Raw genomic sequence first — 13337 nt, 5'->3', positions numbered from 1 at the left:
CGCGGGAGCGGATGCCGGCTTCCTTTGCCGGTCCGGAGAAAGGCTGGTGGACCGTCGGGATCTGAAACCGGGGTAATCTTGCTTGCAGATTTGACATGCGTGACATCTGATTATAACTTTATGTCTAGCTCAATTCAAATGTGTTTACTCCGTATGCAGCCTACAATAGCGATTTTCTCGGCTACAGACTTTGCCTGTGGGTCGTTCTCATCCACGTGAGCACATGGCAAGTTTTCGATGTTTTCTCGTGTATGCACGTAGGTGCAGGTGACGAATTTCCCGAACCTGTTTCATGTCTAGTGTTTTTTTTTTTTTCGTTAATATCTAAGCAATCAGCTCTTAATGATTTATTCAAGCTGTACTTCGTCGTCGTCGTCGTCGTCGTCGTCGTCAATCGCGTGACGTCATACTCCAGCGCAGCAGCCTCTCGCTCGGACTCAGCAGCATCGTCATCTCCAAGGTCGTCGTCATTGGCCATTAATAGAGAGCTATGAGTAAATCGACAACATTTCACATACCCATGAAGCGAGCCACAGGGCAGGGCCATATTATTCTCTTCGATATTGGAAGAAACCTGAGCAACTTTTACTTGTGAACGCGTCAGCATTGGAAATTTCCATCTCGCGCTCCACACTCTGCCCTTGGTCCCGAAAAGCACTAACAGGCACTAACGGAGGAGATGCTGGACAGCCGTCAAGTCAATCAAACAAAAGTTTATTCGGCATAAGCTCAAACCAACGATATGACGCCGTCCCCTATGATAAAGATGACTTGTTTCGCTCTTGATATGCAGCAAAGGAATGTTTCTTTAAACCACAGTTCAATACGAGCAATTGCGATGATCGCCTCTATTAATAGATGACAGAGTGGGGTGGTTTCTCTCGTTAGTGTCACGGGCTCATGCGGATACGTTCTAGAACGGGACAGGCATGCACGAAAAAGGGGGCCTCGTAATTTCCCAGTTCTATAAAAAAACTGCATCCTCCAAAACTCTTCCCATCTTGGCATCTCCACCATCTCAAATCGACAAATTCGAGACGAACCAACATGAAGCTTCTTGGCTCTTTGGGTAAACTCGCGGCGGGCCTGCTGCTCCTCACGGCGCAGGCCTCGGCACTCACGTACAAGGGCTTCAGTCTTGGAGCCAACCGAGCTGATGGAGCCTGCAAGTACACTGCGGACTGGAAGAAGGACTTCCAGACTATCAAGAGTTGGAACAAGGGCTTCAACGCTGTTCGCCTTTACGCCTGCAGTGATTGCAACAGTAAGGAGTTTCTTTTTATTCCTGCTTTTTCTTTGTTACTGACAAATTCGCGTCACAGCTCTTGGCAAGGCTGTTCCCGCTGCCAAGGCTACTGGCATCAAGATCCTTGTCGGCGTCTGGGCTACTGACGATGCCCACTTTGGACGAGAGAAGGCTGCTCTTCTCAGTGCCATCAAGGCTCACGGCACCGACTGGATTGCTGCTATCAGTGTCGGCTCTGAGGATCTTTACCGAAAGGACATTTCTCCCCAGAAGCTGGCCCAACAGATCTACGACGTCCGTGGCATGGTTAGACAGTTCAACAAGAACCTAAGGGTATGTCATTCATATCATGCATCGCAGATCGGCATTTTTATCTGACTCTGAAATCACAGGTTGGCCACACTGATACCTGGACTGCTTGGGTCGACGGCGCCAATGATGTTGTCACCAAGGCCTGCGACATTGCCATCACCAACGGCTTCCCCTACTGGCAGGGAGTCAACATCAAGGACGCCCTCCGCCTCAAGACCTTCCAGAACTCGTACTGGGATGTCAAGCGCCGCGTCAACCAGGTCCATCCCAAGATCGAGATCTGGGTGGGCGAGACTGGCTGGCCCACCAAGGGCGCCAACTACAAGGGTGCCGCCGCGACGACCGCCGCTCTGCAGAGCTACTACAACAACGTTGGTTGCTGGCTCTGGAAACAGACCAGCGCCAGCGCCTTCTGGTTCACGGCTTTCGATTCGCCCACGGCCAGCCCCGAGGTTGAGAAGCACTTTGGTATTGCTGACTCGAACCGCAAGTTGAAGTTTGGCTTGACTTGCTAAACCTGGATAACAGAAAAGCATCTTGGAGAGGTTTATAGAATACTTGCATATTATATTTTAAAGAACAGTATTAGTAATAAGACAAGATTTATTATTCTCAAGTCGAAGCACAGGGGCGAGAAGCAAGGAAATTGGGCCAGCGTGGCGTGGGGTGCAGGTGGTGCGTGAACAGACATCATGAACGTAAAGCTGAAGAGCAAGAGAGGCATTCGCACTACTTAAGTGGTCTTGTATTGTTCTTCAGTCAGAGATAGAAGTATGTGGAACGCTTTCTCATATATACTGTGAGGACACTCCCTATCGACTCGGTGCATAAACATTGAGCCTCTCCTTCACTCCATACAGAGACTACAAAGACGCGAAACATGCTGATCGAGAGGCCAGCCGGTATTGCGCCAAACCAAACTGACCCCGGCCTTGTAAGAAAACGAAGATACCCCAGCCTTTGGACACCCGCCTTGGTTGCCAATCCCCTAGTTCTTATGCTCAACCTCGGCGCGCTCAATGTCCACCGCCTTGCTAAGGGTCGACGCCGCGGTATCAGGTCCATCGAAAATAATAGCAATTTCCTCCAGCGAAGGACCCTTGGTTTCAGGGTAGACGAAGTAAATAACGAGCCACTCAATCAGAACCCATGGAATGAAAACGGTGTACAACTTCCAAGCGATATCGTCCAGTCCGACAGGGATAGCGTACGTCGAGAGGAGCGTGAAGCACGTGGCGAACAACTGATAGAGTGCTTGGCCTCTCATGCGGAGGTTGAACGGGAGGATCTCGGTGATGTACAAGCCCAAGTTTCCGTTAAGGCCAAGGTTATACGAGGGCGAGAATAGGTACAGGAATGCAACTACTGCTCCACCAGCCACCTTGTTGCTCGGGTCGTTGGCGAAGACGGCGCTGCCAGCTGTGATGCTAACAAGGCAAACAAAGATGGCTGCAAGGGAGCAAAGGAAAAGAGTGCGTCGGCCGAGCTTCTGAGGAAGGGTTGCAAAGTAGAGGGCAGAAAACCACGAGAGGACCTGCTGCGTCGCGTTGATAAGAGTCTGTTCAAGACTGGTAGTAAGTCCAACGGATGTCAGAACCGGTGCCAGGTAGTATGAGATAAACGCGTTGCCAGACATCTGGCTGATACAGGCGCACCAGAGAAGGATAAAGAGACGCTTCTGGTTGCCCTTCGTCCGGACGAATTCGAGGTAGTTCTGGATCCAGTTGTTGCGATCAATGCTCCTCTCGTAGGCGAGAGCATTCGTGATCTCGCTATACTCGAACTGTACGAGGGCATCTTCCTTGTTCCCTTCGGCATGATATTTTGCGAGGATCTCAAGGGCTTCGTCATTTCTGTCCTTGGAGATGAGCCAACGTGGGCTTTCAGGAACGAACCATAGGCCGAGAAGCTGAATGACTGAAGGCAAGCCCTGGATTGCAGAAGGGATACGCCAAGAGGCGGATGAAGCGATTCGAAAGGTACCAAAGGTCACCCACGCGGCAACAATAGAACCAAGAGAGTAGGACGTGTTAAAGAGAGCAGTTGCAGTAGCCCTGTGCGCTGGGTGTGCCAACTCGGTGATCAAAGGAGCACCCGAGGCGCCGATGAAGACAGCGCCGAAACCCAAGATGCCCCTGGAAACGACAAACATGGGGAGGTTCTGGGCGGCTGCCTGAAGTGTAGCTCCAATGGTACAAACGGTAGCTCCGAGGCCCATAGCTGATCGTCTTCCAAAGGTATCGCTGACGACGGATAGGAAGGGGATGGCACAGAGGCCGCCCATGGGGTATGCGGCATTGAACAGCCCCAATGTCGAGCCTTTGGGTTCACCAAAGTAATCTCGCCAATTCTCGACTGATTGTAACCCATTCATCATAGACCCGTCAAACCTGAATTTGTTTATCAACCTCGAGGTTAGTTGTGTGGTTGCAATTGGGGGGTCCAGGGGGGTGGACAGCATGGGGTAAGACACTCACCCTTGGGTAAAGATGGAGAGCATTGGAACGATCAGCAACAAGTTGAGAGTGCGTAGGTTCCGAGAGTTCCACCATTTCGTCGTGTCGACGCTGCTCTCCGGCATCAATGTCCGGACCTCTACCACGGGAGCCGACATGTTGGTGATGGTGGTGATGGTGGTGATAGGGTACGAGAGACAAGTTGATCCAAGGTGTAAATAGCTTTCGATGTGACTGCCGAGAAGTGATGGGACTTCTGATTCAAGAGGAGTTGACTGTTCTTTTATCCTTTCGCAAGTTGCCTTGAAAAAATTGAACCAAGACTCATGAGACCACCCTCAAATCCCAGACCTGGGGTCCAGAACGAACTACTGACCAGAAAAGGAATAGCCTACTTCTGAAAAAAAAAACAAAAAAAAACAAAAAAAACAAAAAAAACAAAAAAAAAAAACGTTTGTCACGATCGGAGGTAAGACCACTCTTTGGTAAGGTGATCAAAGTCTGGGGTTTGGGGTCTGGGGTTCTGGGAGTTCGTGGAGAAGAACGAGTTGGAGGTGTGGTGCGTTGCTTACAGAGCTAACTTTGTTGCTAGCACTTGACTCTAGTCTCCCCCGCGGAAAGCCGGGTATGGTAGATGGGACTAGGTGCGGAAAGCCGGGTAGACTAATTGTTGAATACGCGGAAAGACGGGGCCTCGGCTTCGAGGGAGAACCGTGCCATCCTTCATGACTCGCTCGGTCTTCTCCGGTCTTGCCTCTCGTTTTTTTTTGCTTAGGCTCTTTAGCTCATGGCATCCGGTGCCTGAGAGCTGTGCCATTCGATCCTGATCGCCAAGGTCGAGGTGGTTGATCGGTGGTTTGGAGAAGCTTAATTTCGGGCTTGAACATTTACCCCAGCTTTCACGATCCAGCGCAACACCATCATGTACTAAGATGTAGGCAAGTTTTTAGTAAGAGTAATATCAGTCGTTCAAGGATTTAATTGTCTCACTACCATGACCGAGTCCCTAAGTTCAAGCTGAAGCAATTTGCTGGCCCCGTCATGTGCACTTGCTACTGTAGACTTGGCTATGTCACTATTTTGAATAGTTTACAGGGTAAACGTCAGCTCCAGTCCAACCTTGATCTCCTGACGTCCATCCGGATACGTCACATGGATAGGAACTCCATCAACGGGAGCCCCCGTCTCAAGACGCAACGACACCAACGCCTTGTCCCAACCTTCGGACCGTTTCCAAGCAACGTGCGCCGTCCCAGGCGCCAACTTGCCACCCAGCGGGACCTTGGCCTTGAAGGAGGGGAAGAGCCCCATCCTCGGTCGGAACGACACCGAGCTCCAGCCTGGCTCGGCTGGTCGGATGCCTGCAACTTCAGCCATGAGTTCGTACAGAGGTACACAGCTCCATGCGTGACAGTCGGATCGCAGTGTCACCTCATCTTCGCACCATGTCGTCAAGTTGAGGGATAGCTGGTCTAGCCATGGCTGCCACATGTCGTGGAAGACGTCATCGTACAAGGTGGAACCTGCCGCTGAGAGAGCACGAAGCAGGTAGAACGACATGGCCTGTGATGGTTTGGTAAACTCGGTAGCATGTACCGGGGCCTGCAAGTCCTCTGTGGAAGAGGACTTGGACTGTGCCATTGGCAGAGACTGTCCTAGCAACCTGCGTGCATAGTCTCCTGTCGCGGCTCCGCATAAAACGGCCCATATCTGATTGTGTTGACTAAAGTCTCGGCTGACATCAGCCGAAGAGGCGAGTCCATCAGTAAATACCTCATCAAGCCGGCAGTGTTGCCTGAGGGCCCTGACGATGGCATCTGACCGAGTCCCGAGTTCCACAGCAAGGCCTTGTCTACCGATGGCCTTGACTACGGGCACCAGTCTTTGCATGGTATGGGCATAGAGTGAGTTTGTGAAGGTCTGGTACCCTGTTCGTGCGGCTGCTGGGGGAATACCCATCGGCTTCCACTCGGGAGTCCAGTCCACAAAGTCCCAGAATGGAGTCTCTGAAGATACGAGGCCCAGCTCAGGATCGACACGCCTCGCAAAGGATTCGAGGATTCCATCACAAACAGGGATCAGCTTGCGGGTAAATCCAATGTCACCAAAGTGTTCAAAGTGATCCACAAGGGTAAGAATCCAGAAAAGTGAGAAGTGTGGAATTATCTGGAGCTGCGACGCCGGACTACGGCTTGCCAGCAATCCCAGATGAGCGCGGTATGAGCTGTGTAGTTGAAGAATGGCCTGACGAGCCATTCGGTCATCTCCAGAAATGTAGTACGTAAAGAGACACGAGCTTCGTACGTCCATGGCATACTGCAACTGCTCGTATAAGGGACAATCCTCGTAGCAATCGTGCATGCAGTTGGTGAGGGTGCGGACGCTGGTGGACCAAAGCTGCTCATAAACTGTACCGGGAATTTCGACCTCTCCGGTGACATCCAGTGGATAATGTGTTCTGTTGACGTGTATTTCAGCCATGACGAGGTCGCTTTCAGGATTAACCTGGATATCCAGGGTCAGGATACGGAAAGTTCGAAAGTGAAACGGCCGGAAATTCTCTTCAGTTTCCGGGCTCTTGGTATACTGTAGGCTCTGAGCTGACTCGCAGCCTTGCTCGCCCGCAAAGACGTACCGATCCTGTGGCCCGTAGAGCTTCTTGGTCGTGTCAAGGCGTTCGCCTTTGCGACGGATGTAGGGCACCATCTCCGGTTCGTCCTCATAGCATTCAGCATAGGTGATTCGAAGCTCACTGCCGGATGACGTGGGACGTTCAAAGCAAAACTCAATATACGCCGTCAGGTGGTGATCTGCCTCGAGCTCAATGTGATGCGTTGTGCCTGCTGGTAGACGGAGAGTTGGAACGCCAGCCTGAGGATTCAAGAGCAACTCTTCCCATTCCTGCTGGGATAGTGAACTGTTCAGGTTATGCACCTTCTTGAAGCCTACCGGAGTGATACGCGGCAAGGGAATCATCCGGGGATGCAGCATCCAAGGAGGGCCGAGACCATGAGACTTGGGGAGATCGAGAACCTGGGAGGCTACCCAATCGAGATCATGCCTAGGAATACTCGCAGCATCTTCGTAAACGTGTAGAAAGTCGTCTTCCTTTTGGTCGATACGAAGCTTCCGAGAAGCGTCAGTGGCGACAAGCCATGTGTCATCTGTGTCGAGCTGAATCTCATCACGTCCTGCTTCACCCGCTCTTCGCACCAGCAGTCCGGGAAATGGCATCCTGGGGAAGCTTGTTCCGTATGGAGTACCGTGGTACAGACGGAGCACCTGAACGGAGAGGATATTGAGACCCAGCTTTAGGTATGGACCAATGTCAAGTTCGTCGTAGAACCATATGTGCTCGTCTCCCTTGACAGGGCCGAAGATGGCGAGACGTCCGTTGATGTAAAGTTGATACTTTGTGTCCGCTGTGATCTGGACAATGACAGGCTCGCTAGGGACGCGGTCGAGGGTGAGTTCTTTGCGAAAATGGACAAAGCCTCCCGCTGAGTCTTTTGCGCTGTCGACCCATTCTGGGTGCCATGTCCATTTTGAGTCGATGGGTGGTTTATCCATAATGTTTGTCGTGAAGAATTGTTGGAGAGAGGTAGCCCTGGCGTTTGGCGGGGGGACTGGCCTGTATTTATAGATTAGCACCTGGTGCGGGGTCTGTTTGTAGGCGTACCTGGGCTGACATTCCCATCATCGAATACGGTATCAATCGAGTGGATATTGGCTTTATTTAAAGATAGAATGGGTGCAGGTGATAGTGACTCCGAGGCTCTCCACGGGTAATACGCGTTTGAGTATAAAAGTTGACCATACGCTTTGCCACAACCCAAGATTGACACACTGTGCCTCTTCTGGAGTGTCAAGACTTCCAGTGCACAAGAGGAGTCAATTCCCAGTTTCCAGCTCTTGCTGCTCAACAAGAAGACAGCTACACATAGCACGGGCACTGGTAACTTCTTCAAAGAGCGATTGTAGACAGCGTTTTTTACATAGATATAATACATCATGCATAATTACAAGGCAGATGACATGAAAGCTTCAAGAAGCTCAAGGCGGACCTTGGCATCCCTGGCTTCATCCTTCCAGAATCGCAAAAGATCCACCACCTTGTTAATGGAAGCCTTCCACCCAAGAGGCAGTAGACTATGAAGGCCTGCTCGACCGGAAGCCACCAAAACAAAGGCACTGCGCGTGCAGGAACGTAGCATCAGCCAAGTCCCGTGATGACGACGACGGAAGCCTGGTTCATTGTCCTTGATACGCTGTACGTTTACTTCCAGCCCCTTGCGAGCTAGCCTGGTGGCTTCGGCATCTTCATGTAGCCTCCCATGGACTGCGTCGACTACCAGTGGCCAGTATATCATCTCGTAGCAGTCTATAAGATGACCGCTCAGAATGAAACGTAAACGTGCGCTTTGAGTATCGTGATCGATCGGTTGGTCAAGCTTCAAGCTTGCAGGCAACGAGTCAACCCTGAAACAAAACCCATTAGTGAGAAACAACCTTGAAAGGGCTCAGGAAACTTGCCAGCTCTGTGCTTGCTGTTCAAACTCGACGATACTTGACAATTTTTCGGCAAGACTGGCCTCCCTCGATGCTACGTTTGTCGAATGGGCCAAGATGCGGTTGCTAAGACGGCGTAGAGCAATCTCGGCCAAGTAAAAGTACCAGCCAGCCTCGCCTTCTGACTGGAGACCTCTTGGGGGTGATGGGAAGAATTGAGGATAGCGCAAGTTCCAAGCACTGTTTTCAGTTATGCTCATCTCTAATCGCAGTTCCCTGCATCACGAAGAATCAGCCAGCTGGATTAGTCGATGGTAGATAGCTTGACAATGTTGACTTACAGCTCGGACTTGAACGCAGTCCAGTAGATGCTATCGTGTAGCTCGGAGGCCTTGTCTTGCGCGACGCCGGATGAAGACACGAATCCTTGGCAACAGGCAAGGGCCTGAAGAAACATTCTCCAAGCTTCAAACGGTCTCATTGTCGTCATTAGGTAGACACCCGAGAGAAAGAATATTTGAGCCTCTACTGGCCCGCTCCGGCACAGAAGCTGTCCCATGCGCCGCTGGGCTGCGACGAAGAAGGACTCTGCTTGTTGGAATTGTTTCGAGTTTCGCGACATCATGGACGTTGTCACCAAGCCATCGTGATCGCAATCGATCGTCCCGAGAGCAAAGACCAGCAACTATCGATTCAAGACGTCAGCTCCTTTGTAATTTTAGCAGTGTATCGCAGAGCGCACTGAGATGCAGGCCGGGGCGTCCCAGCCAAGGCCATTATACAAGGACGTTCGGATATCCTCTTGAAGATGTGTGAGCTCGATCACTGGATTGTAGATATGAAAGTTGTCGATAAAGTTTTGCAACAACCGGCTTGTAGCATCCTCGTCAAAGTCCGGAGCCTGCAAGAGGCGATTCCAACCGACATCAGTCTCTGCAGATCCAGCTTGGAGTATGTTGGCGAGCGAAAGAGGCTGGGTGTCGACGAAAGAACGTAGTATTGGCCACTCCAGAACTGCTTCGACATTGATAAAAGGTTCTTGAGATGACAGTGAGTCTCTCTGGCAGAAGCCTTCCTGGGGCCGGAAGGCTTTGCCTGAGGATGAATGGTCAACGTCCTGAGGGGTCGTGGTCTCAGGGATAGCGACGCGAACGAGACTCTCTAACTCATCGAGGCGCTGCAGGATCGCTAAGCTCGCAGGGTCGAAACTATACAGAATGAAATTGTTAGAGGTGGGCCACTGCTGGGCTGATCTCGAAGTAGATTGTTCTCAGGGTAATGGTATCCCGGGCGTACCTTGACTTGTCGCCCTCCTGATACACGCATTGGACGCCTAGTTTGGAGCATGAAGTGCATGATGGCTGCTCGTTGTCACACTTGACACGCCGCCTCCGACAGGTTCCACAAGCCTGAGCAGCGCGCTTGCGAGGATAGGTTGGACGGCTGGCGTCTGGTGGAGGTCGCTTGGATGACCCTGTTGACATTGCAATGGCGGGAACAGTGGAGATGAAGGGACGCGGAGAGCAGGAAGTGAGGGAGAGCTGGAGGCTGATTAAGACAGCGGAAAGACGGATGAGGACGGCCAAGGGCGCTGAAGTGAGGTCCGCGGAAAGCCGGGTAAGAATACATCCTGTCACTGGAAAAGTGGGACAGGTTTTTCGGAGAGGGACCGAGTTATGCTCGATTTGCGCTAGCACAAGAGGCTATTGAGACTATACCAAGAGCCTGTCACGTCATCAACTCTGCAACGGCGCTATAATAGGGGACTTGGCTTCATTTAGTCAGCAGTCAAGATGAGGTGACTTATATCCCGTCAAGGGAGGTACTGGTCATTCCCATTCAGCCGACCAAGTGCCATTCCCACCACGCAATCGGAATACGGTCGTGGTATTCCCCCAACATCGTCATCATGGGAGACATTTCTAGCTTCTTATCTGAGGATAAGTCGTTATTCGATGTTGAACAAGTACTGAAGGAGCTGACAACTCTTGAAAAGATTGATCTCCTAGCAGGTAAGTACCACCACAGGAAATACCAATCTTCCATTTGCTAATACAGGTCTACCTCCAGGTGTCGACTTTTGGCACACCAAGGCGGTTCCTCGACTCAATGTTCCCTCGATCCGAATGTCAGATGGCCCCAATGGGGTCCGAGGTACCAGGTTCTTCAACGGTGTGCCCGCAGCCTGCTTCCCATGCGGTACCGGCCTTGCAGCGACTTGGAATACAGACCTTCTTCGCAAAGCTGGGCACCTAATGGGCACTGAGGCGAGGGCAAAAGGCGCTCACGTGCTCCTAGGTCCCACAGTCAATATGCAGAGAAGTCCTCTTGGAGGCCGAGCTTTCGAATCCTTCTCCGAGGACCCTGTACTGTCTGGGGACTGCGCGTCAGCTATCATAAACGGCATACAGAGTACTGGAGTGGTGGCATCGATCAAGCATTTTGTGGCCAATGACCAAGAACATGAGCGTATGGCTGTCGACTCGCTTGTTACGGAACGGGCTCTGCGAGAGATCTATGCCCTCCCCTTTCAGATCGCTGTGAGGGACTCGAATCCTGGATCCTTTATGACATCTTATAATAAGGTCAATGGAGTGCACGTGAGTGAGAACCGGGACATGATCGAGAAGATTGTCCGAAAAGAATGGGGATGGCAGGGCCTGGTGACGAGCGATTGGTGAGTTACGAAGAAGCAGCCAAGACTGGTTCATCATTTACCGGAACCGCTATGCAATGTTGGAACTAAGCTAACACTGGACAGGTACGGCACATACTCAACAGTCGAATCACTCGAGGCCGGACTGGACATCGAAATGCCAGGCCCGACCCGTTGGCGTGGACAGATGCTCCTCCACGCACTCATGTCGAGGAAGATTGATATGGAGGTCATCAACGAGCGAGCTAGGCAGGTACTGAAGCTTGTACACCGAGCCGTGCAGACAGGTATTCCTGAAAATGCACCTGAGCAGGCTCGAGATACTCCAGAGACGGCGTCCCTGTTGAGAACGATTGCGAGCGAGGCTATCGTCCTTCTGAAGAATGAGAACAGCGCACTTCCTTTCAAGAAGGATAAGAAGGTGAGACATAGATGAGTCCTGTCAAAATTGCGGATATTGACACATGTTGTCTAGGTCGTTGTCATTGGCCCTAATGCCAAGACAGCTGTCTACTGTGGCGGCGGATCCGCTACTCTACGCCCCTACTATGCCATCTCTCCCTTCGAGGGGATTTCCAAAAAGACCGACAATCTCTCATACTCGATCGGCTGTTACTCCCACAAGATGTTACCACTTCTCGGGTCACAACTTCGAACCGACGATGGTCGAAACGGCGTCACGTTTAAAGCTTTCACTTCCCCCGACACGGTCAAGGACCGAGTCCCCGTTGATACCCTCCATCTGGATACCACAGACATGTACTTCGCCGACTACTATCACCCTGAAATCACCGAGAACCTCTGGTGGGGAGAGATCGAGGCTGTTTTTGAGGCTGAAGAGACTGGCGACTTCATGTTTGGGCTCACTGTATTCGGAACTGCCAGGCTCTATGTCGACGACGAGCTTGTCGTCGATAACGAGACCACGCAACGCCCCGGAGGAACCTTTTTCAACGTTGGCACCGTTGAGGAGACCGGGGTGAGACACCTAACCGCTGGGCAAACATACAGGATCAGAGTTGTTTTTGCCAGCGGTGCCGCGTCAAAACTTGGCGATGCCGAGGGTGTCGTCTCGTATGGAAGCGGTGGTCTGAGGATTGGAGGGGCCAGAGTGATTGATCCGGAAGACGAGATTGCCAAGGCCGTGGAGCTAGCCAAGACGGCTGATCAGGTCGTCTTGTTTGTCGGCCTCAACTCTGACTTTGAGCAAGAGGGCCACGACCGTCCTCACATGGACCTCCCTGGACGTACTGACGAGCTCGTGTCGGCGGTGGCAGCGGTCAATCCGGAGACAGTCGTGGTTGTTCAGTCCGGATCACCTGTTACCATGCCTTGGGCTGACTCGGTTGCCGCGGTAGTACAAGCGTGGTATGGCGGTAACGAGACCGGAAATGCCATTGCGGATATTCTATTTGGCGACGTCAACCCCTCAGGGAAGCTGCCACTGTCCTTCCCCATTCATGTCGAGGATAACCCCGCTTTCTTGAACTATCGCTCGGAGCATGGACGGGTTCTTTACGGAGAGGATATTTACGTCGGTTACCGATTCTACGAGACAACGAAGCGACCTGCTCTGTGGCCATTTGGTTCTGGACTGTCATACACTACTTTCGACTTGCTGGATCTTTCCATTCAGAAAGAGCAAAGGGATGGACGTGAGCTCTTCCTTGTTGACGTTGGTGTGAAGAACACCGGCCCGGTCGATGGCGCCCAAGTGGTCCAGGTCTACGTTGCCGCCCGGTCCTCGTCGATCAAGCGTCCGGTGAAGGAGCTTAAGGGATTCTCAAAGGTCTTTGTCAAAGCTGGTGAGACAGCGGCTGCCAAGATTTTTATCGAGAGGAAATATGCCACGAGCACCTGGGACGAGACGAGACATCAATGGGTGGAGGAGGCGGGGACATATGATGTCCTAGTGGGAGATTCCAGCTCAAACATTCAACTGAAGGCTCATTTTGAGGTTTCGGATACAACCTGGTGGTCTGGCCTGTAAGGAAGATGTTACTTGAAGGAAGAGATAAGAGACCCGGTCTAAACACGGCCTACTGCTATCATCCCAGTCATAGCAAGTCATTTTTTATGGTAGTACTTGGCCAATGACCCCTGAAGTACTACATGGTCCGGGGTATCGGAGCTTTCTCCTTCAATCCCCTCACTTAAC

The 13337-nt window shown here is 51.8% G+C and overlaps 5 protein-coding genes across 5 annotated transcripts; 2 read left to right on the top strand and 3 right to left on the bottom strand.

The window, feature by feature from the left end:
* Window positions 1-1047: 1047 nt before the first annotated feature.
* On the top strand, window positions 1048-2073 carry LRP88_14532 (glycoside hydrolase superfamily; the record flags this gene model as incomplete). Its single annotated transcript, XM_083250872.1, has 3 exons — window positions 1048-1264; window positions 1323-1579; window positions 1639-2073. 3 exons carry the CDS (start codon window positions 1048-1050, stop codon window positions 2071-2073), a joined length of 909 nt encoding a protein of 302 aa, XP_083093272.1.
* A 473-nt stretch (window positions 2074-2546) lies between these two features.
* LRP88_14531 (general substrate transporter) lies at window positions 2547-4172 on the bottom strand (the record flags this gene model as incomplete). Its single annotated transcript, XM_083250871.1, has 2 exons — window positions 2547-3948; window positions 4036-4172. 2 exons carry the CDS (start codon window positions 4170-4172, stop codon window positions 2547-2549), a joined length of 1539 nt encoding a protein of 512 aa, XP_083093271.1.
* A 931-nt stretch (window positions 4173-5103) lies between these two features.
* On the bottom strand, window positions 5104-7584 carry LRP88_14530 (Six-hairpin glycosidase-like protein; the record flags this gene model as incomplete). The annotated part of the gene is made up of 1 exon (XM_083250870.1): window positions 5104-7584. One exon carries the CDS (start codon window positions 7582-7584, stop codon window positions 5104-5106), a length of 2481 nt encoding a protein of 826 aa, XP_083093270.1.
* A 449-nt stretch (window positions 7585-8033) lies between these two features.
* On the bottom strand, window positions 8034-10007 carry LRP88_14529 (uncharacterized protein; the record flags this gene model as incomplete). The annotated part of the gene is made up of 5 exons (XM_083250869.1): window positions 8034-8493; window positions 8548-8799; window positions 8865-9208; window positions 9266-9731; window positions 9820-10007. The coding sequence occupies 5 exons, from the start codon at window positions 10005-10007 to the stop codon at window positions 8034-8036; spliced, it is 1710 nt and encodes a 569-aa protein (XP_083093269.1).
* A 425-nt stretch (window positions 10008-10432) lies between these two features.
* LRP88_14528 (beta-glucosidase) lies at window positions 10433-13169 on the top strand (the record flags this gene model as incomplete). Its single annotated transcript, XM_083250868.1, has 4 exons — window positions 10433-10535; window positions 10594-11200; window positions 11285-11600; window positions 11655-13169. The coding sequence occupies 4 exons, from the start codon at window positions 10433-10435 to the stop codon at window positions 13167-13169; spliced, it is 2541 nt and encodes an 846-aa protein (XP_083093268.1).
* Between the last annotated feature and the right edge of the window lie 168 nt (window positions 13170-13337).

Source organism: Fusarium phalaenopsidis, assembly GCF_050370095.1.
Source record: "Fusarium phalaenopsidis strain FUZ10S chromosome Unknown contig_32372, whole genome shotgun sequence".
Lineage (NCBI taxonomy): Eukaryota > Fungi > Ascomycota > Sordariomycetes > Hypocreales > Nectriaceae > Fusarium > Fusarium phalaenopsidis.
The sequence above is the reverse complement of the archived record's forward strand: the minus strand, read 5'-3'. Positions and strand labels throughout refer to the sequence as shown.